Source organism: Tamandua tetradactyla, chromosome 12 (genome assembly GCF_023851605.1).
Source record: "Tamandua tetradactyla isolate mTamTet1 chromosome 12, mTamTet1.pri, whole genome shotgun sequence".
Lineage (NCBI taxonomy): Eukaryota > Metazoa > Chordata > Mammalia > Pilosa > Myrmecophagidae > Tamandua > Tamandua tetradactyla.
In genome coordinates, this window is record NC_135338.1 from 99217139 (window position 1) to 99239945 (window position 22807).

At 45.8% G+C, this 22807-nt stretch overlaps 1 protein-coding gene across 4 annotated transcripts in view; it reads left to right on the plus strand.

The window, feature by feature from the left end:
- ZNF592 (zinc finger protein 592) overlaps nt 1–19989 on the plus strand; it is a 56193-nt gene extending 36204 nt beyond the window's left edge. For all 4 annotated transcript variants that reach the window (XM_077124298.1, XM_077124299.1, XM_077124297.1 and 1 more), the window contains 7 exons: nt 5172–5350; nt 15034–15210; nt 15421–15580; nt 15691–15978; nt 16456–16568; nt 17223–17358; nt 18650–19989. In XM_077124298.1, the coding sequence (XP_076980413.1) occupies nt 5172–5350; nt 15034–15210; nt 15421–15580; nt 15691–15978; nt 16456–16568; nt 17223–17358; nt 18650–19165 (1569 nt within the window). In that variant the 3' untranslated portion in view covers nt 19166–19989. The remainder of the gene's footprint in view (nt 1–5171; nt 5351–15033; nt 15211–15420; nt 15581–15690; nt 15979–16455; nt 16569–17222; nt 17359–18649) is intronic.
- The last annotated feature ends 2818 nt before the right edge of the window (nt 19990–22807 follow it).

Here is a 22807-nt window from a genome sequence, read left to right on the forward strand (position 1 = left end):
CTGCTCTTGCTTCCGCTAGGCAGAGTCCTGTGCACCCGGTGGTGACCGACCAGCCTTGCGCGTGTTTCCGAGCAGCTCTGGAGAGCATGGGTATATCAGCAGAAGGTGCTGCACCTTTGCACCAGGAGCTCAGAGTGGCTTGGCATGAGCAGGTCACCACCACCCAGACAACAGTCCTGAAAAGCAGATGAAGGCAGACTTGTACACGCAGGGGCGAGGGGTACCTCGGAGACCAGTTCATGGTAGCTCCTGGCATGGGGCAGTACGATATGGAGGGGAGGGTGGCTGGGATGTTCCAGGTGTAGGAAAGAGGCGCGACACAAAGGGAAATATAAAGGGGGCTTGTGATGCAGGTGAGGGTGGCCTTGGTCGTGTTGGGGTGGGGGCAGGAGATGGAATTTGATGGACCCACGTGGCTTCAGCAGAGGACCCAGCCTCCAAAAGATGGCTAGCATGTTGCCCTGGGGTCGCTGATGCTTCTGCTCTTTGCCCTCTCACTGTTTCAGCTTGCGTTTTCCTCCTGACAGTTCGGGTAGAGTATGTACCCCAGCACTGTCCCCAGGGCACCAGCCTGGTTGAGTCGGACCAGGATGACTTTCTGAGTCACTCACTCAGAACCTTTGGCAGTGCAGTTCCAACCACTGGGGCAGTGTTTTTTCATGTGGCCTTTCACCTGTCTTCTCGCCCTGAGCAGACAGAGCTCTGGGGCTCGTGTCCCCGGCCAGTGCCTTCTCCCCTGTAGGGAGCCAGGCCTGGAGCACCGTCCACTGCAGGAAAGGAGGGGCATGCTTCCCTGCTGAGGGTCCAAGCTGTCCCCTCATCCTCCTCTCATTCCAAGCCGCCTTTTTATTTATTAAAAATTTTTTTTTAAATACCAAAAAAACACTAAACAAACGTAAACATTTGTAACTTTTGATCATTCCATTCTACATATATAATCAGTAATTCACAGTATCATCACATAGTTGCATATTTATCATCATGATCATTTCTTGGAACATTTGCATCTATTCAGAAAAAGAAATTAAAAAGAAAACAGAAAAAAATTCATACATACCATAACCCCACCCCTCTCCCTCACTGATCACCAGCATTTCAACCTAAATTTATTTTAACATTTGTTCCCCCTATTATTCATATTTATTCCATTTGTTTTACTGGTCTGTTGATAAGGTAGATAAAAGGAGCATCAGATACAAGGTTTTCACAATCAACACAGTCACATTATGAAAGCTATATCACTATACAGTCATCTTCAAGAAATATGGCTACTGGAACACAGCTCTACATTTTCAGGCAGTTCCCTCCAGCCTCTCCATTATACCTTGACTAACAAAGTGATAACTATTTAATGCATAAGAATAACCTCCAGGATTACCTTTTGACTCTGGAATCTCTCAGCCATTGACACTTTATTTTGTCTCATTTCACTCTTCCCCCTTTTGGTCGAGGTTTTCTCAATCCCATGATGCTGAGTCTCAGCTCATTCTGGGGGTTTTCTCAGTCCCTTGATGCTGAGTCTCAGCTCATTCTAGGATTTCTGTCCCACATTGCCAGGAAGGTCCACACCACTGGGAGTCATGTCCCACGTATGCAGGGGGAGGGTGGTGAATTTGCTTGTTGTGTTGGCTGGAGAGAGGCCACATCTGAGCAACAAAAGAGGTTCTCTTGGGGGTGACTCTTAGGCCTTATTTTAAGTAGGCTTGACCTATCCTTTGTGGGGTTAAGTTTCATATGAACAACCCCCAAGATTGGGGGCTTAGCCTATGGCTTTAATTGTCCACACTGCCAAGCCGCCTTTTTTGGATAGGATATCAGCACAGGGGGATTATTTTTTCTTGTCCTTAAACTTTTATTTAAGTATAGTAACATTAGCACACTTAACAAAATTAGCAATAATTCCTTAATATGACCTAATTCAGGTCCATATTCAAATTTTCCCAATTGTCCCCAAAATAGCTTTTTATCATTGAGTTTGATTCAGAATCCAAGTAAGGACCATGCATTATATTAGTTTATGTGACTTAAATCTCTTTAATCTAGCACGACACCTCTTCCCACTCAACCTTAACACCCCCCCCCCCCCCCGCATTTTTGATTCATGCTGTTGACTTGTTGAAGAAACTGGGTCATGTGTCCTGATAATTTTCCAGGACAATTCTGGGATTAACTAAATGCCTCCTCATGTAATTAATTTGTTTCTCTATGCCCCATATTTCTTCTGTACACTAGAAGTTAGCTCTGAAGACTTGATTGGGTACTGGTTCAGTTTTGAGAGAGGCGTGACAACTGCACAGGAAGTGCTGTGTGCTTCATATTTCAGGTGTCAGAAGGCACAGTGTATCTGGTTGTCTCACTTTCAGTGATGTTAAACTTGATCAGTGAGTTCCAGGGGCAGTGTTCTGATCTCATCTTTATACAGTGCCCCACCTACCATCTAATGATTTTAGTATAATTGTGTCATGAGTCAGTGATTTTATTAGGAGCTGCAAAAGGGTGGTTTTCTAATTTTATCATTTATTTCTCACTTATTAGCTGGAATTCTGAATAGAGCATCTTTTTCTCTTTGATTAGGGTTATTTGGTCACCTTGGAATATAGGGGCTAAGTACTAAATTTTGAGTTTTCGGAGTAGTGAATTGGTAACCTAACAGTCCCAAATGACATCCAAAGAGGACCTCCTCCACTGTCGTTATTTTTAGTGTGGTAGTGAAAGCATTGATGTTATATGTTCAGCATGTCATGTATTCATTCTTGTTGATGCTCGGGTTATTCTGTCTCTAGTCAGTGATTCAAGCTGGCTCTTGGGTCCTTGAGAGCTTCCAGCCCCAGTCAGATGTCCTGGGCACATTTCCTGGGCTGGACCCAGAAGCAGCCTTTTCTCCAAGGAGCCAGGGTTCTTTTAGGAGGAATGGGATCCAGAGGCCGTGCTCTGCGAGCTGCTTCTGGCTTCATCATTTCTAGGCTTCTTTGGTGGCCCGAGCAAGGAAATACACAGCTTTAAAAGAAGAAGAAAAAAAAATACACAAGTTTATATTGGTATTCAAATTTAAGTTTATAAGATTTTGTGTAACTTTGATTTTATGCTGAAAATCTTGGTTTCTGAGATTTTCCTGCAGTATTTTGATTTGTCCTACAATATACATGTTCAAAATTTAAAATACCCCAAACTAATATATTTCTAACATTGAGACAGCTACATAAAATTTCAAGTATATTTTCAGTTATTTTTGTCCTTAGGATATATAGTATACTTAGGACATTATAAGCCAAAATATACTGCATTTTAAGGTCAGTGGATATAATATTTTTCTCTGTATGATTATGTCACCAACTTGATATATAGTTAGGTTGTTTTTCAATTTTTAGAACATACTTTTGTTAACTTAATTTAATTGTTTTTTTAGTAATATGAAACATTTACATGATTCCAAAGTTAAATCTAAATAGCACAATACTTTCAGAGAAATTTTGCTTCCATTCTTTTACCCTGTTCCCGCCTTCCCCATAGGTAACCATTTTTATTCAGTTTTGGTTTATCCCTCCATTGCTTCTTATTTTTGCACATATGTACATATGCCTGTTTATAATATATGTGTATGTGTAGGTTTGTGCCAAATTCCCCTATTTCTTACACAAAATGTAGCATATAATTTTTTCACCTAAAGTAGATACTTTTAAAAATTATTACAGAATATTCCAAACGTAGATAAAAGTGGAAAGAATGGTGTAATGAACCTCTGTGTGCACATTTGCAACTTTAACAATTACCAACTCACGGCCCATTTTGTTTCATGCATTTTTCTTACCCTTGCCCTCCGCAAACCACAAATGGATTATTTTTACAGAAATCTCAGCATCGTATCTGTAAATACTCCAGTATTTCTAAAATATGTTTTTTTCCAAAAAGCATAAACATAATACCATAGGTAAAAAATGAATAACTTATCTAATCTTATTAATTGCCAGATGTCCTAATATTGTTATCATTAGATTACTGTTCAAATATCTCTGATTGTCTAATTTCTTCTTTTTTTTTAAAGGTTTTAGCCTTAAGATCTATTGCACACTCTGTAGGCAACTGCTATAAGCCATCAGAAACCAAAGCTGAGCAGCACAATTACACCTTCAGCAAAGGCAGAGACCGTTGTTTCTTTTTACACCTAGCTTATTTGACTCAGGATCCAGATAAGGTCCAAGCATTGTACCTGGTTGAAAATATCTCTTAAATCCCTTTTAATTTGTAAGTTCACCTTCCTTCTTTGTCCTTTTTTTTTGACCTTTGCTATTTATTTGTTGACAAAACTGGGTTGTCTGTCCAATAGACGCCCTTTGTATTCTGGATTTTGCTGATAAGGAGGATGCCTTTTCCTGTGCTCTCTAACAGTTTGGCCCTCTGAGCATCTACTCTGTGCAGGCCCCAGGCTCCTCAGTGAGTCGTGCACGTGTCCCCTGTTGACTTGGAAGGGCCACTCTGAGAGTGCGGGCACTAGCTCGTCCTGGAGCTTTTCTGCCCCAGCCTGTGTTGGCTCTGCCTGCTTGCACTTTAGTGGGTCCTGCTTTAGGGCTTGTTCTGCTGGCTCTCCCCTGGGTGAGGAGACAGAGGAGCTGCTGCCGGCTCTGTCCTTTCCATGGGTACATGTGGTCAACTAGGGTGAAGGAAACGGTTCAGTTGGTCCATATTGGGGGACTTCTGAGGACCAGTTGGGCTGGACTCAGGTCCACTTTGGGAGTCATCGAACCTTCTGACTAGAGGTGCTGAGCAGATGTCCACCAGGCCATTGTGAGGGAGGGCTGGCAAGGGCCCTGGTGGGGTTAAAGGAATTCTGGTGGTGCAGTGAGATCTTAGAATTCAAGAAGACGCTTAGGCTTCTGGAAGGAAGTGCTGGCCATATGCTAAATTGCAGGGAAGAGACAGTTTCTGTCCTAGAGGACAGGACTAGTCTTTGGGAAAGCAGAGTCAGGTTCTGTTTCTGATCAGTAAGGTGGGAGGCAGAGCTTGCTTGGGTGTCAGTATCACACCCTCTTAATGAAGCCTGGGCCTGTCTCAGGGGTCCGAGGAGACTTGGAAGAAAGTGTTCTGACCCCTGCCCTGGGAAAGCCAGACAATGTTGAGTGGAGAGCGAAGGGCGTGGCTCCTGTGTGATCTGCTTTCTTGGTGTTATCTCCTAGACTTGCCAGGTGTGCCAGATGCTGTTGCCCAACCAGTGCAGTTTCTGTGCCCACCAGCGGATCCATGCACACAAGTCCCCCTACTGCTGCCCGGAGTGTGGGGCCCTCTGTCGCTCCGCCTACTTCCAGACCCACGTAAAGGAGAATTGCCTGCACTATGCCCGCAAAGTGGGCTACAGGTGGGTGCTGCCTGGCTCGCCGTTCTGCGACCCCCAATGGCCAGACCTTTACCTGGGCCACAACTTATTTCCAACTGAGGTTTGGTATCGAGGCCAGAACTCCAGACTCAGAGAATAGGAGTGCTGATGATGCGTGGACAGACAGTTTCATGTTGTAGAGAGCAGGACGAGCAAGAGGAATACGAATATGGAATTAAAGATTATTAACCATTTAAAAAATAGCTTTGACGGGCAGGGTTTGGGGGAGGTTAAAATATATATAACACTCATTTTGTTGGTTTAGTAAAAAATGTTTATAAATTTAATTTGCTCACAAAGTTATTGTGTTTGGCATATTAAATTTAAAATACTGTTTCAGTAGTACATTGACTATTTGCAGTTCTTTAAAATGTTCTCAACTTTTGTTAACAAATGGAGCTGCGAGGTGCCAATTTCAAAGATCCCTAATACTTTCATTTAGGTTAGTTTAGTCAGTTTGTGAGAAGCAGGTCGAACCTGAGGATGGAAAAAACAATCCACCTCATAGTGAAACCAAGAAAAGCCTCATTTCAGACAGAATCTCCTCCATTGTATCAAATATATATAAGCAAGTCATTTTGAGGAAAAAGATCAAAGCGTGGGAGAAAACACCCTCCAAAACTCAAATGGTCTGTAAATTTTACATTGACCCGAAAGAGGTCTGTTACCGATTTATTAAATTTGGAAGTTTTTATATCTTCTGATGTTTCACTTAATCACTTATACTTCTGAAAATTAATTTTGCCCAAATTTAGTAACGTTCTCTGCCCTTACTAAGTTTTTTCTAACTGATTCATTTAATTTGTTTAAGAAACATTTGCTGAGTACATATTATTGTCGTAGGTATTTGTGAGATACTCAGAATACAAAGACAGTTAAGACACAGTCCTCGCCCTTAAGGTGGCATTTGTCTGATCGCTGATAAATGTCTGGACACAAGTGATGATAGCTCGGAGTGGTAAGTCCTGTAGTAGAGGAGTGATAGGAGATAGCCAAGTTCTGTTCAGGAGAGCGTCATGGAAGAGATCCTGGGAGAGGAGGATATCTGGTAGGGGTGCGGGCAGGAGTCCACAGAAGAACTGGGGGAATCATGTGCAGGTCTGTAGAGATGTGTCAGGATGACCTGGGGGAAGTGGTGAGAAATGAGACCAGGGAGTTGGCAGAGGCCAGGCCATGCAAGACCTGTGTCCTCGTCAGACGTCTGGGTTTTATCTAGTGAACAGGGAGGAGCTACAAAAAGATTTCCAGAGAGGAGAGATCTGGCCAGATCTGTGTTTTAGAAAGATCTTCCTGGGGAAGCTGACATGTACAATAGAGAGAGGAGAGGCTGGAGACTGGTTGAGAGACAAGTATGGTGTAGATGAGATGATGAGGGCTTCAGCTCAGGCACAGTTATGGGCATAGAGAAAAAAAGAGCTTTAGAAAGTAGAAGCGTCAGGTCTTGTATGTTGTATGTGGAGGTGAGGGATGGGGAGAGGTCAGTGATAATGCCCAGGTTTCCAAATGGATACTAATTTCTTTCGCATGTTATAGAGCATGGGAAATCTAAAGTACCTAAGATGGAAGACAAACCAGAGACAGTGTTAAACAAAGCCTTGCCACCACCTTACAGATGTGAATTGCTTGGCAGCATCCCAGGCTACATTTTTAAATTTTTATAATATTTTTATTGACAGATCTTCACACACATACATTCCATACATGGTGTGCAATCATTGGCTCACGTTATCATCATTTAGTTGTGTATTTGTCACCATTATCATTTTTCATAACATTTGTATCACTCCAGAAAAAGAAATAAAAGGAAAAAAGAAAAAATTAATATATACCATTCCCCTTACCCCACCCTCTCATTGACCACGAGTATTTCCATCTACCCAATTTATTTTACCCTTTGTTCCCCCATTATTTATTTATTATCCATATTTTTTACTCATCTGTTCATACCCAGGATAAAACGAACATCAGACACAAGGTTTTATGATTGTGCAGTCACATTGTAAACATTATATCTTTATACAGTCCTGTTCAGGCGTCTAAACTACTGGAACACAGCTCAGCAGTTTCAGGTACTTTCTTACACCCACTCCAATACACCATAAACTAAAAGGGAATATCTGTATAATGCATAAGAATAACCTCCAGGATAACCTTTTGACTCTGTTCAGTCCTCAGTCATTGATACTTGGTCTCATTTCTCTCTTCCCCCTTCTGGTCAGAAAGGCTTTCTCAGTCTCATGATACTGGGTCCCAGCTCATCCTGGGATTTCTGTCCCAGTTGCCAGGGAGATTTACACCCCTAGCAGTCATGTCCCATGTAGAAGGGTTAGGGGGCAGTGAATTCACTTGCCATTTCAACTTAGAGAGGCCACATCTGAGCAACAAAAGACATTCTCTGGGGGGTGACTCTTAAGCCTCATTTTAAGTAGCATTAGCCTATCCTTTGCAGGAATAAGTTTCATAGGGGCAAATCCCAAGATTGAGAGCTCAGCCTATTGATATGGTTGTCCCCACTGCTTGTGAGAATATCAGATATTCTCCAAATGAAGAAGTTAAATATTTTCTCTTTTCTCCTTGGTCCCCCAAGGGGACTTTACTACAACTTCTTTATTCTCTGCCCAAATTACTCTGGGTATCACACTAATCTGGACAAACCAACAAAATCTTGCATCCTATTCAAGATTCCATGTACTTATGGTGTTCAGTTAAACTGACCAATTAGGAAATGTACTACCCAAAATATAAATTTTGTACCAAATAAAACATCCCTCCCTTTGGTCTCACACAGAAGTTTAAGTTTTAAAATGTGGACGATTTCATCCTTTACTTGTATTTTGATTTACCTTCGTTCTGTCCAGATCAGGTCATTCATATCTCTAGTCAAAGTGGGATCACTTTTTCAACTTTTTAAACAGTTCCTGTGTGGGGTCCTGCTGATTTGCATAGCTTCAGAGCTCTGACTCTGAGTCTCAGGTGTCACATGAATACTTGAAGTTTCTGGAAACAACCAGGTTATAAACGAACAACTCAGTATCTCAGAATTTAGAAATAACAGTTGTAACTCCTAAATATGTGACTGCTGTAAAAGGTTGCAATCTAGAACCCTTTACAATAAGCCCCAGCCTGATAACCCATGCTTCTTGACTTCAGTTCACTGAGTTTTTATAGTTAGTCCATCTGAGTGAGGCATGAGAATATTTGTCTTTTTTGTTCCCGACATTTCATTTAAAATGCAGCTCTTAAGGTTCATTCACCTAGTTGCATGCCTCACAACTTCATTCCTTCTTGCATCCGCTCAGTAGTCTGTTGTACGTGTAGGTCATAGTTTCCCCTTCCATTCCTCAGCCATTGCACCCTTGGGCCACCTCCATCCATTGTGGATCACAGACACTGCTGCCATTAAGATCAGTGTGCAAATGCCCATTTGTGTCCCCGCACTCAGCTCCTCCAGGTGTACACTGAGCAACGGGGTTTCAGGAGCATACAGCAACCACGCCCTAGCCTCCTGTGGAGCCACCACACTGCCCTCCAAGGGGCTACACGTCTGTTTCCCTACCAACAGTTGAATAGGTGCATCTATCTCTGCATTTTCTCTAGCACTTGTTTCTCTCTGTTCAGTTTTTTTTTTTTTTTTTGCATGGACAGGCATTGGGAATCGAACCTGGGTCTCTGGCATGGCAGGCGAGAACTCTGCCTGCTGAGCCACTGTGGCCTGCCCTCTCTGTTCATTTTTAAACAGATTTATTTACACATCACACAATCCAGCCCAAGTGTATAGACATGCCTTCGCCACCATAATCTATGTGAAGACAATTTCCTTTTTTTCCACAAAGAATCCATACCTTTTCCCCATGCCCCCTGCCTGTTGACCTTTAGTTTTGGCGTAATGCCTTTGTTACAGTCAGTAGAAGCATATTACAGTATTACTGTGGACTGTACCCAGGCTACATTTTTAAACCAAACACCTGGACATACGTTTTAAGAGTATCCTGTAACATTTAAAAATACTTTTCTAACTTTAACTTGAGCGTGTTCTGCTTGTTCCACAATCAGATCAAATCAAATCCAACAGCAAGGCAGTCAACTCAAACTTTTATTTTTGAATCTGGAATCCTAGACATTTTCTAGCAGCATGGATGGATTAATAGCAAAAATTTAAAATATTAAATCTTCTGTTTTACTTTCTTCTCTAAGGATAAAAAGAAACATAGTGTCTCAAAAGCAATTCAGTTTATCAAGCCTTTTGTAAGGAATGTCAGACAAAAATGTATTATACGTCAGCTAGAGTGATTACTGAAGAAATTGACATTAAAATCTTCACTGAGCTCTGGTTGAGCCCAGAAGCCATACACACCAATAGAGAATTCATTATATTTAGGATCCTCAATTGTTAATGTGTGTTCTTGGAAATAGGTTTATTGAAATAAAATTCACATATCATAGAACTCATCCATTTAATCTGTTTTGTTCGTTTGTTTGTTTTTTGCATGGGCAAGCTCTGGGAATTGAACCTGGGTCTACGGCATGGCAGGCGAGAATTCTGACGCTGAGCCACCCTTGTACCGCCCCAACTCATCCATTTAAAATGTACAATTCATTGGTTTTTAGTATATTCACAGATATGTGCAGTCATTACCACAGTCAATTTTAGAATGTTTTCACCACCTAAAATGAAACCACATAACTCCTGAATCCTCCCATCTCCCCAGCCATAGGTAGCCACTAGTTTACTTTCTCTATAGATTTGCCTCTTCTGGATATTTCTTTTACATGAAATTATATAATATGTGGTCTTAGCATAATGTTTTCAAGGTTCATCCATATTGTAGCATGTATCAGCATTTCATTCCTTTTTCTGACCAAATGATAATTTTCACTGAGTGGATTTCTACCTTACTTCATTATCCATTCATTAATTGATAGACATTTGGTTTGTTCCTACCTCTGTGCTATTATAAATAATGCTGCTAAAGAACACTTGTGTACAAATTATTGCATTGACATATGTTTTCAGTTCTTTTGGATATATACCTAGAAGTGGCTGGGTCATATGAGAATTCTATTGTCAAATTTTTGAGAACTGCCAGATTGTTTTCCACAGTGACTGCACCATTTTTACATTCCCACCAGCAATGAGTGAGCGTTTTTATTTTTCCTCATCCTCACTAATGTTCGCTATTGTTTGATTATTTGATTATAGCTATCCTAGTATGTGTGAAAGTGGCATCTCATTGTGATTTTGATTTGCGTTTCCTTGATGGGTAATGGTGTTAGGTATCTCATGTGCTTATTGGCGATTTGTGTATCTTCCAAGAAATGTCTTTCAGATCTTTTGCCCATTTTTTAATTGAGTCATTTGACTTTTTATTACTGGGTTGTAAGAGTTCTTTGTATGTTCTGTATTCAAGTCACTTTTCAGATACATGATTTGCAGATATTTTTTCCCATCTTGTGGATATTAATGTTTTTTAGTAAAGCCTTAAAATATACCTATGTTCCATTTCATTGAGCTCTACTACAAACTTTTACAACATTATTTTATATTTTGTATTATTTTTGCTTTTTCTGGAAGACAATTAAAAAGCCCGTTCATGTTTTATAAATTCTTCTGCTCTTGATAATTTGGGGAGTGACTAATGACGGTATAAGGAAGCAAGTTTAGATCATTTCAAGTATATTATTTTCTTATTGTTTGTAATTATTAGCAAAGTCAAATATTTTACAACATAAATGATGCTACACTTGTTTTCTTTTTTTCAGGATTTCTTTAGAAATTTTGGTGAAGGGTTGTGTCAGGTGGGGATTTCTCATCTGCACATTTTCTCATCATCCATAAACTTGCTTGCTGTAGCCGTCCGCTGAGGCTGCCTTGCACTTCTTCTTTTCCCCGTTATGCCCTTACTTTCATTGAGGCTTCTTCAAAGAATGTCTACCGGGTTAAGTAGGATGACTTTTCGGTGGCATTTCAGAAGAAAATATTTATATTGCTCCTGCAAGAGTTTACACAAATCAGCTGTGCTTGGCCACTTTGGAGGAACATGGAAATATGTGGATTTTTCCCCCATAATTATAAATAACTAGTGATATGGAAGTACTTTTTTTTATTAATTAAAAATTTTTTTTGTAAATACCAAAAAACACCAAACAAACGCAAACATTCGTAACTTTTGATTGTTCTGTTCCACATATGTAATCAGTAATTCACAATATCATCACATAATTGCATATTCATCATCATGATCATTTCTTGGAACATTTGCATCTATTCAGAAAAAGAAATAAAAAGAAAACAGAAAAAAATTCATATATACCATACCCCTCCCCCCTCCCCCTCACCGATCATCAGCATTTCAATCTAAAAAATTTATTTTAATATTCGTTCCTCCTATTATTCATCTTTATTCCAAATGTTTTACTCATCTGTTGATAAGGTAGAGAAAAGGAGCATCAGATACAAGGTTTTCACAATCACACAGTCCCATTGTGAAATCTATATCACTATACAATCATCTTCAAGAAACATGGCTACTGGAACACAGCTTTACATTTTCAGGCAGTTCCCTCCAGCCTCTCCATTATACCTTGACTAACAAGGTGATATTTATTTAATGGGTAAGAATAACCTCCAGGATAACCTCTTGACTCTGTTTGGAAACTCTCAGCCATTGACACTTTATTTTGTCTCATTTCTCTCTTCCCCTTTTTGGTCGAGAAGTTTTCCCCAATCCCTTGATGCCGAGTCTCAGCTCATTCTGGGGGTTTTCTCAGTCCCTTGATGCTGAGTCTCAGCTCATTCTAGGATTTCTGTCCCACGTTGCCAGGAAGGTCCACACCCCAGGGAGTCATGTCCCACTTAGACAGGGGGAGGGTGGTGAGTTTGCTTGTTGTGTTGGCTGGAGAGAGAGGCCACATCTGAGCAACAAAAGAGGTTCTCTGGGGGGTGACTCTTAGGCCTTATTTTAAGTAGGCTTGACCTATCCTTTGTGGGGTTAAGTTTCATATGAACAACCCCCAAGATTGGGGGCTCAGCCTATAGCTTTGGTTGTCCGCACTGCTTGTGAGAATATCAAGAATTCAACTTGGGGAAGTTGAATTTTCCCCCTTTCTCACCCTTCCCTGAAGTGGACTTTGCAAATACTTTTTTATTCACTGTTCAAATCACTCTGGGATTTATTGGGGCAAATATGGAAGTACTTTTGAGTACAAGAAGTTAGTTTCATTGTTTTGTTTAGCAAATGGTAATGGAAAATAGAACGAGTAAGTAGCTTATATAGAAACCCTGAGTTAAAGCATGTATAGATTTCGTGAGGAGTGCTCCTTGAGCTAATTGTAAAAGCTTTCTGATTCTGAGCATTGCCACTTATTGCTAATTAAGTTTGTGAAGGTGATTCTGTTCCTTACTGTCCCCCCAATTCTCCTCCCCCCAGAAATAAAGACAAGCAAAACAAAGAGTTGTTCAGGGTTCTGTGATGATAGTTGTGAATTGTGAAAATGGGTTATCGTAGTGAAATGAAGGTGAACATTCAGGAGCCAGAGAATTCTAAGCAAAGACATGTCCATACTTTCAGAAAAGCCACAGTCTTTTCTCTGGTGCTTATTTGGGTGTCAAGGTTGTAGGTAAAGGCAATGCCACAACCCAAGGAAGAAGGTAAATGTTTATCTATGGAGTGTTAAGGAATAAGGAAGGTGTTTTCTCACGTGAGGGAGACCTGTGTGTTTATAAGCAGGAGGAAAGATTGAGCACAGGAAGGGACCTGAGAGTCTTAGTGGACACATACGGCATGGAGGCAGGTCATAACTTTTTGTGATCCCGAAACAAGGAAAAGCATTCCTTGGAGAGAGATATTTATTTATTTATTTTTACAAATAATTTTTAATTTTTTTAAAAATACCAAAAAAAACACCAAACGCAAACATTCTTCATTTTTTTTTTTTTTTTTAACATGGGCAGGCACCGGGAATTGAACCCGGGTCCTCGGGCATGGCAGGCAAGCATTCTTACCTGCTGAGCCACCGTGGCCCGCCCGAAACGCAAACATTCTTAACTTTTTTTTATTTTATTAAATACCAAAAAACACCAAACAAATGCAAACATTCGTAAGTTTTTATCATTCTGTTCTATATATATAATCAGTAATTCACAATATCATCACATAATTGCATATTCATCATCATGATCATTTCTTGGAACATTTGCATCTATTCAGAAAAAGAAATAAAAAGAAAACAGAAAAAAATTCATACATACCGTACCCCTCACCCTTCCCCCCTCACCGATCACCAGCATTTCAATCTAAATTTATTTTAATATTCATTCCCCCTATTATTCATCTTTATTCCATATGTTTTACTCGTCTGTTGATAAGGTAGAGAAAAGGAGCATCAGATACAAGGTTTTCACAATCACACAGTCCCATTGTGAAAGCTATATCACTATACAATCATCTTCAAGAAACATGGCTACTGGAACACAGCTCTGCATTTTCAGGCAGTTCCCTCCAGCTTCTCCATTACACCTTGACTAACAAGGTGATATCTATTTAATGGGTAAGAATAACCTCCAGGATAACCTCTCGACTTTTTTTGGAATCTCTCAGCCACTGACATTTTATTTTGTCTCATTTCTCTCTTCCCCCTTTTGGTCGAGAAGGTTTTCTCAATCCCTTGATGCTAAGTCTCAGCTCATTCTAGGGATTTTCTCAATCCCTTGATGCTGAGTCTCTGAGAGATATTTTGAAGTTGAAAGAAGAGAAGAGGAGTATTCAACATGGCCTGGATTTCAGAAAAATAAGTAAAGCAGCTGTTTATTATTTGTTCACTATAAAAGCGATACATCCACCAAACAAAACTTAGAAAATACAAATTGGAAGGGAGAGAAAGAAATAAAATGTTATCCATGGTCTCACCAAGGAAACGTCATGACCTCGAGCTGCATTGCCCCACACGGTACCAGCCATATGTGGCAGTTGAGCACATGAAATCGTGACCAGTGCAACTAAGGAACTGAATTTTTAATTTAGTTTTATTTAGTTAAATGTAATAGCCCCATGGACGGTGAAGCTCTTGATCACTCCCTGCCATCATTGCACACTCCACTGGACAGTGCTACCCTAGAGTGTTTCTTCCTAGGCTCTTCCCCAAGTTTTGAGGGTTATTTGTTTTGTGTAGTTGTACGATGAGCAGTGCATTTGCTGCCCTGCTTTTTCCACCGAACCGTGTATCCTAAGCCTTTTCTCACGTTGTTGCATGTTCACCATGAGCGCTTTTAATGACTGAGGTTTTGTTAAGTGGCCATCTCTGCCTCTTTGCTACCAGCCTGTGTGAAGTTATGGGCTTCCGTTGATCTCCTACCGAATGCTCCTGGACTCCTGCAGTTGTATCAGACTTAAATTTATATTGTTTATGCCATTATTGAAACGTTTTCCTTCCTCCCCGTCAGCATCAGTTTCTCTTAGCTGGACTCAGATTTACAGGTTTCTTCCCCATTCCTCCCAGGCATGGCCTTGGGCTGGGGCTGAGTGAGCGTACCGTGCCGGCCTGTAGCAGGAGACATGAATGGAAGATGGAAGACTGGTGCTGCAGGAGAGGAGGGGCGGGTGGGTCCCCAGACAGTTCTGTCTGCACCCCTTCTAGTCTGACTCTCGCGCCCTTCCCATGTCGTCCAGGTGCATCCACTGCGGTATCATCCACCTGACCTTGGCCTTGCTGAAAAGCCACATCCAGGAGCGGCACTGCCAGGTTTTCCACAAGTGTGCATTCTGCCCCATGGCCTTCAAGACTGCCGGCAGCACCGCAGACCACAGCACCACCCACCACCCTGCCCAGCCCCACAGACCCTCCCAGTGAGTGCAGCTCCAGGGAGAGGAGTGGCCTGGGTGCTGCAGGGAGTGGTGGAGGCATAGCCCGGGGAGCTGGGGCTAGAGAGAGATACCTGGAGCACACTGAGGACATCCTGAGGCAGGGGAGAGCAGAGAGGGGGTACAGGGGCCATGGGGCTGGGTGGTTCTGCGGCAGAGCCGTGGCCACCTCACGCCTTTGGCTTGTCTTGCCAGACTCATTTATAAGTGCTCCTGTGAAATGGTCTTCAACAAGAAGAGGCACATTCAACAGCATTTTTATCAGAATGCTAGCACGGCACAGATCGGCGTCTTCAAGTGCCCTGAGTGTCCACTCCTATTCCCACAGAAGCCAGAGCTGATGCAGCATGTCAAGGTGGGATGCCCTGGGCCTAGTGGCTGGGAGGTGGGCATGCCTTCAGGCTGGGAGTGTGGCCTTTTGCATCTTCCCCCTTGCTCAGTTAGTAATTATTACCCCATCCCCAGAGTACCCACGGGGTTCCCCGTAACGTGGACGAGCTGTCAAGCCTCCAGTCTTCAGCAGACCTACCCTCAAGCCGCCCTGGCTCCCGAGTTCCCACTGAGACCCCAGTCACTAGTGTGGCTACCCGTGGCAGCTCCTTGCTCTCCAGCCACTGGGGCAGACCTGAAGCCCATCGCAGGGCTGAAGCCAGGCCACGGCTGAGGAACACAGGCTGGACCTGCCAGGAGTGCCAGGAGTGGGTTCCTGACCGGGAGAGCTACGTGTCCCACATGAAAAAGAGCCACGGTCGGGTAAGTACAGCCATGTGGTCACCCAGCCAGAGCTACGTGGCCACACAGCCATAGTCACAAGGCTACACAGTCACACGGCCACATGGCCGCAGCCACCCAGCCATGGTCATAGCCACCCGGCCACAGCCACATGGCCGCAGCCACCCAGCCGTGGCCACACGACCACGGTCACTCCCACCGTCAGACACACGGGCAGTCTCACAGCCGCACGGTTGCCCACACTGCCACGTGGACACACAGTCACATGGTCATCGTCGTCACAGGGCCACACGATCATGCAGCCCCATTGTCATGGGACCATGCTAGGTTCTGTGGACTTCTGTCCTGTGGGGTCAGAGCCTCCTTGGCCGACCCCTAGGGTCCTGGTACTTGGGTGGGGCAGGTCCCACAGATGTTGAGATCTTTAGGGTGTCCTCTTTTCTGCACCCAGAACTGCCTCATGGTTCTGATGCTCTGCCCGGTCACCTCCTCCCTTAGACACTGAAGCGGTACCCGTGTCGGCAGTGTGAACAGTCCTTCCACACCCCCAATAGCCTGCGCAAACACATCCGCAACAACCACGACACAGTGAAGAAGGTCTACACCTGTTGGTGAGTCCCTGAGCGCTGGAGGAGGCTGCGCTTCAAAAAGACTCTATCCCTGGCTCCTTCGGGGCTTTTCCCCAACATGAGGTCAGGAGTCCCTGGCAAGAGACAAACGAGCTTTTGCCTGGGAAAGACATTGTGGCGAGGTCAGAGATGAGGGGCAGAGCCTGGCAGCTCCTGAGCCTTCCCCGTGCTGTCTGTACCCCTGGGCTGCACACCCGGACAGCAGTGAAAGGTCGTGAGGTGGAGGGAGGGAGGGATGCTGTGGCACCGACTGGTGGAGAGGCTTCAGCACCACTGTTCGTGCTCCAGGACGTATGTGGCATCTTTGCTGCTGATCACGAGCCCAGCGCTTGGGCTCGTGTGATGATGTAGAGGAAGATCATGGCTTGGGGCCAGGTGACAGGGTGTAGTGATTCTGCGTGTTGGTGTCTGCCTCTTTGGTTGGTTGGTTGGCCGGGTTTCTCTCGTGAGCAGTCACAACCACGGCCATGCCCACCTGCCTGCTCTGGCGCTCTCCCCGGCCTCCTGTACCAAGGGGACTGAGGGAGCTGGACTCAAGAGGCCGCTTGCCCCTCTGCCTGCCTGCTGGGACCCGCCTGACTCCTCCGGGCCCCACAGTTCTGCTCTCACGTGGCCTCTCTGGCTTTGCTTTTGAAGGTACTGCACGGAGGACAGCCCCAGTTTCCCTCGGCCCTCCCTCCTGGAGAGCCATATCAGCCTCATGCACGGAATCAGAAACCCTGATTTGAGCCAGACGTCCAAAGTCAGACCTTCCGGGGGGCCCTCTCCGCAGGTGAGTGGGGTCCCTGCCCGCTGTGTTTGCAGCTCAGCAAGGCTGGGGCGGGAGGGATTGAAGGGAGCCCATTGTAATGGGGCCGTGGAGCAGCCAGCAGTGGTGACCTCCCTCAGTGCAGGTCTGCACTCTGCCCTGGGTGGCCCACCAGGGCCCGAGGCAGGAGGACCACAGGGTCTCGACCTGGGAGGAAGCCCATGGGCCTTTTGCTGCAGCTGCTTCCCTGTCACTGTGGCCCCTTCTGGGGTGTGTGCTCTGCTCTGTGGCATTGGGGCACCCCTGAGGCTGGCAGGGCAGGTTGGTCTGTCGGGAAGGATAATGGTGTGTGGCCAAGTGTCCCCCACCGCACCCCCACCCTCCTCTACCTCACTAGTTTTGGAAGAAGTCAGGCCTAGAGTTCTGCTCTCTTGGCCCCTTGCCCTGTGGCCTCATGCCTGTGGTGTGCCCACTTCCTAGCCTGGTGAACTCGGAGCAGTCTGATTCCCCTCCTTGCTGTGGGGCGGGGGTGCTGCTGTCCTCAGGGGCACAGCATACCTGGACATCTGTGAGACTGCCCTGAATTCCAGGGCATTTTCAGAACTTTCTTGGCTATTCAGAGAGGGGAGCAAGTTGACAAAGGTATGGGAGAAGTGGGCACTTTCATAGAGGTCACGCAGATAGGGGGTGTCAGTTGTTTGAAAGCCATCCTCCCCTCCCCCAAAGTGTACTTAGCCCTGTGGTCGAGCCATTCTGCTTCTAGAAATCTGTCTGTCCGTTGTCTTTGCCCTTGGCACAAAGAGGCGTACATGTTCAAGGATGTTCGCTGCAGTACTGTGTGCAGAAGGACGGAGCGCAGCTGGCTGTCCGTCCGTGGGGGCTGGGTGTGTCAGCTCCTGCCCATCCTGCGGTGGGTCAGTTTGTGGCTGCTAGAAAGGACGCCTCTGGCGTGCCCTTGTGCAGACAGGAGCCAATATATGCTAAGTGGGAAAGGCCGGGTGAGGAAAAGTATGCGTGGGATGCTATCATTTTGTAAAACACAAAGTTTTGTCTTTTGTTTGTGCATAGACTATCTGTTGAATGAACCATAAAGCCATGTAGTCTGCATTCTCTGGAGCGCAGGCCTGGGGGTTTGGTTTTCACCATGCCCTGTCCAAGTCTTTGGAACATTGAGCCACGTCCGTAGGTCACATTAAAGCAACTAAACCCGCGTTGGGCAGCCCTGACCAGACGGGGCTCCCGCGAGTGCTTGGGCTGCACTAGCCACACCTGGAGCTCGGCTCAGCTTGTTCTGCCTATGCTTGTCTGCTTTCAGGTGAGCCATCTGAAAAGACCAGGCAGCAGGGCGGGGGATGCTCCGGGCACCACCAATGGCACGACTCTTTCTTCCACCAAAAGACACAAGTCCCTTTTTCAGTGTGCGAAATGTAACTTTGCCACGGACTCGGGACTCAAATTTCAGAGCCACATACCTCAGCACCAGGCAGACAACTCTGCGGCCCAGTGTCCACTCTGCGGCTTGTGCTACACCTCTGCCAGCTCCCTCAGCCGCCACCTCTTCATTGTCCACAAGGTGAGAGACCAGGAGGAGGAAGAAGAGACAGAGGCAGTGGCGGAGGCGGCAGAGCCGGAGGAAGGCATCCGGGAAGAGGTGTCCCTGGAGGCCAGGGAGAACGGACTGGAAGGCTGTGCTGGTGACCCCGTGCTGGCAGACCTGGAGGCCAGGAGACCGCTGGGCCCAGCCCCCGTGGAGGGTGGTGCCCACGGTGCGCAGAGCCGGCCACAGGCCTGTCGGAACCAGGACAGCCGCGCCCCATGCCCTCAGGTGTGACCGGGGCTTTGCCGTGTGCGTCGGATGGGGCCACAGCCTCCTCCGCTGTCGTGGGGACAGTGGCAAATAAAAGGCTCTGCCCTGGTCTGAGTGTGGGTGCTGTACCCGCAGCAGTGCTGTCCTCAGCCGCAGGGTGCCGGGACCCTCGCAGCTCTGAGTTTGCTTCTGTTATTTATGGCTTTGTGCTGCTTCTTGGTGCCCAGCCGTGTCTGTCCTTCCAACCCCAGGCTGCGTGTGTGGCCACCCTGGTGCCATCACCTTGGCTCGGGACCCCTCAGTGGCTGTGCTCTTCTGGGGGGCTCCCTGCTTCCGGCCCTCAGGGAGGGGACGCCTCAGAGCCCTTTGCACACAGCCATCAGCTCTCCCTCCCGTGTCGGAGCCTGAGAAGAGAGGCAGTGGGAGCGCTGACGCAGGCCCTTTGGCGCCTCTGCCTGCCTGGCTTGGCAATGCCCCCGATCACCTTTCATTCCTGCCCAGCTCCTCGGATTCCCTTCTGCAGGAATGGGCCTAGAGAGTTCATTGCCACCCTGGCTCACCATGTCCGTGGGTGGGAGAAACCTCCTCAGTGCCTCTGTTTGGGACCTGGGGAGAGCAGGAGGTGCTGCAAAGGCAGTGGGCGTCAAGAGCCAGACCCCCTTCAGAAGGAGCTGCTGCTGCCCTCCCTTCCTGAAAAGTGGGGTTTGGGGGTACCCAGACTTTGGAATATTTGTATTTTCGCTCTTGTGCCATTAGAGAGGCTGCTGCCCCAGTGGCCAGCCCCTCCTCCTTCGGCTACACTCATGTTGCTCAGACTATATTTCAAATAAAAAAACCTTCTCACCGTGCAGGTGGGCTCTTGTATTCCTCTTCAGGTGAGCCTGGCCCCACCCTGCTCCAGCACGGGTCTTCCGCAGACCCCGCCTCTGTCCATTGTCTTGAGGGAGCTGGGTGCTTCCTGCTGTGCCAGAGAGAGCCTGTGCTTAGGAAGCCAGGAGCCCTGTACTTACTTCTTGGTTCTCTGGTGAGCTTGGAAGGGGAATGCAGGGTCTTTATGCTCATCTAGACTCACCACCAAGGTGTCTCTGGACTGGTGGCTGTGGCCTTAGGGCCTATTGCTATTTTCTGGGCTCCTGCATCTTTCCTGTCAGTGGATTTTTAACCTAAGAGAGCTTTACTGGTGAGGAGGAAGGAGGGGACCAAGGGAGGGATTTTGTAATTTTCTCATAGTGTTGAAGATGCTGGGGGTTGCCACAGGCACAGGAAACCCAGATGGCAGTCAGTGTTGACCAGGGAGGCTGGGTGTCCTCTCACTGGCGGAGAGGACAGGGTCCTCTCACCCAAGCTGCTGCAGCCTGGACAGAGAGCATGGGGTGCTATAGGACCTTTTCCAGTACAGGGAAGTGGGTACTGCCTGGGGTCTTAGAGTTGAAGCTGCTAATAGCAGTGGGAATGGTTGGTGTTAGCCTCAGTTTCAGAGAAGCTATGGCAGTTTGTGCCATGTTAATAATCGTGACACCCAGCCAGGCCGCCACCTCCTTCCTTCCTGAGCTGGAGACTGGACTGGGCGTGATTCTGGCTGCCGGCAAGCACAGCCACAGCCCGGGCTAGCTGTGGTTCCCTTCTTTGACTCCAGCTGTCAGTACCCATCCCGGTCCCCAGCTCATTCAGGAGAGCAGGTTCTAGAGCTGCTGGTGGTAGAGCTTTGAAAGGGATGGCTGAATCCGCTTTGTTCAGAAGCAGTGAAGCACGGGCAGAGGAGGTGGTGACGGCACAGGCTTGACCCCAGATGCATTCCTCCTTTCTGGGAACTGCCCGGGGTGGAGAGAATGCCGAGCCACTCACCCAGAAACATGTGGTCTGGCCTGGTTCTGCCTTTAACTTGCTTTTAACCAAATTCCTAAACTCTCTGGCCCCCCTTCAAAACAGAGCCACCAACTCACTTCACAGACTTTGTGAGACAGTGAATGTGGAAGCATTTCCTACTTATAAAACACTATATAAATGTGAATGGTTCTTGAGCATGTGGGTGGTAGAGTGTGCCTTGTCTGCTATACAGACTCAGATTCTGATTACCACTAACGAGTGGTCCAGGATATCCATCTTATTTAGCAATAGTGAGTCTAATAGCACTTCTGAGCATTGCTTGAGTGCCCAGCACCCTGCTAAACACTTTTTGGTGATTCATTTGATTCTCACAATAGTCTCACAGTTATCCTCTGTTTTACAGATTAGAAACTGAGGCTCAGAGAGGTTAAATAACTTGCTGGGCCACCTGTGAGCGATGGTGCTGAGACTTGAGGTCCAGCCTATCTGACTCCAAAGCCCGTGCTCTCAGCCACCGTGCCGCCTTAATGAAGGAAGTTGCTTTGGCTGGCTGCCACCCTGTCAGCCATTTGTAGCTATCCAGCTATCTGTTCTCCTAGCTCCTCTGTGGCTGGGGTGCCCCACTGAGTGCTGGGTTCTCTTTGAGGAATCTGTGCCTTGTCACCCCATGGAGGCCCCTGCTGGTGACATTCTGAAGCAGCATCTCTGCGACTTGTACTCATCGGAGTTCACATTGCCATTTGAAGACCATCACATTTTTGAGGATCTTCCCAGAAAAGGTTGCCTAACCCTCATGGGGAACACGTGACTCCCTCAGGGTCCAATATCTTACAGTCTTTTCCATTTCAAGATGTTTTTTAATGGTTGTGCTGTCATTTTTTAACATCAGAAAGTACTTGTTGCACTTCAGGCTGCAGCAGATGCTCCACTAATGAAATTAAACAGATAAGAGCCCCGCCCTTGTAGAAACTGCAATTTAATACAGTCTAATGCTTGACTAGTATTTGTTTTCCAACTACTTTATCTCTATAAACTGGTAACCCAAATTACTACAAGGTAATGGGTACAGAAAGAACTTTTTCCTTAATTTATATACACGGTCTGCTCTACAAAGAGTTCAGCTGCCGCTACCTGGCGACTTCAAGGCTGCCTACGACTGAGGAACCCCGGTCCTGTTCATCTCTTCAGCTCCGGGCGTGATTTCTTTGAAAAATTAATACATGTCTATGGTAAAACACTCAGAGTTTTCAGAGGCCCCCGCTGGTCAACCTGTAGTCCCCCAGTGTCCCTCCAGAGTTAATCACTGTTACCTATAGCCTGTGTAACCTCTCAAAGTAATTCTGTGCATTTACAAGTTTATAAATGTGTATATTTATATATCTATTTTTAATACAAATGGTAGCATTCTGTACACAGTGTTATAAAGCTTGCTTTTTTCACTTATATAGTATTTGCAGATTGTTCCAAATTCATACACTGGCTAAGTCAAATTCTTTAAAAAGCTCCTCACACAGCTCCTTACACACATTAAGAATCTAAAAAAGTGTTTGAATAACTGAGTCTGAGTCTACTGGTAGGTGTAACGTTCTCTCAGGGTACAGATAAAATTCTGATCTGATCATTACAAAATGCTCTGGATTCTAGAACGTGCCCCCGTCTTTTACAAGGGGGCCAGGCTGCCATTCACCGTCTCCACCATGGACGCCCTAAAGCCGAGGAAGTGGGCACCGGGGCCGCGGGCTGGCTGCAGGGAGGAGGACGCTCAGAGCTCAAGGATGGGATTTTTTTTTAGGTCCCTATTTAAAGTGCCTTTTTCTTATTAGAAAATGATGTAATGTT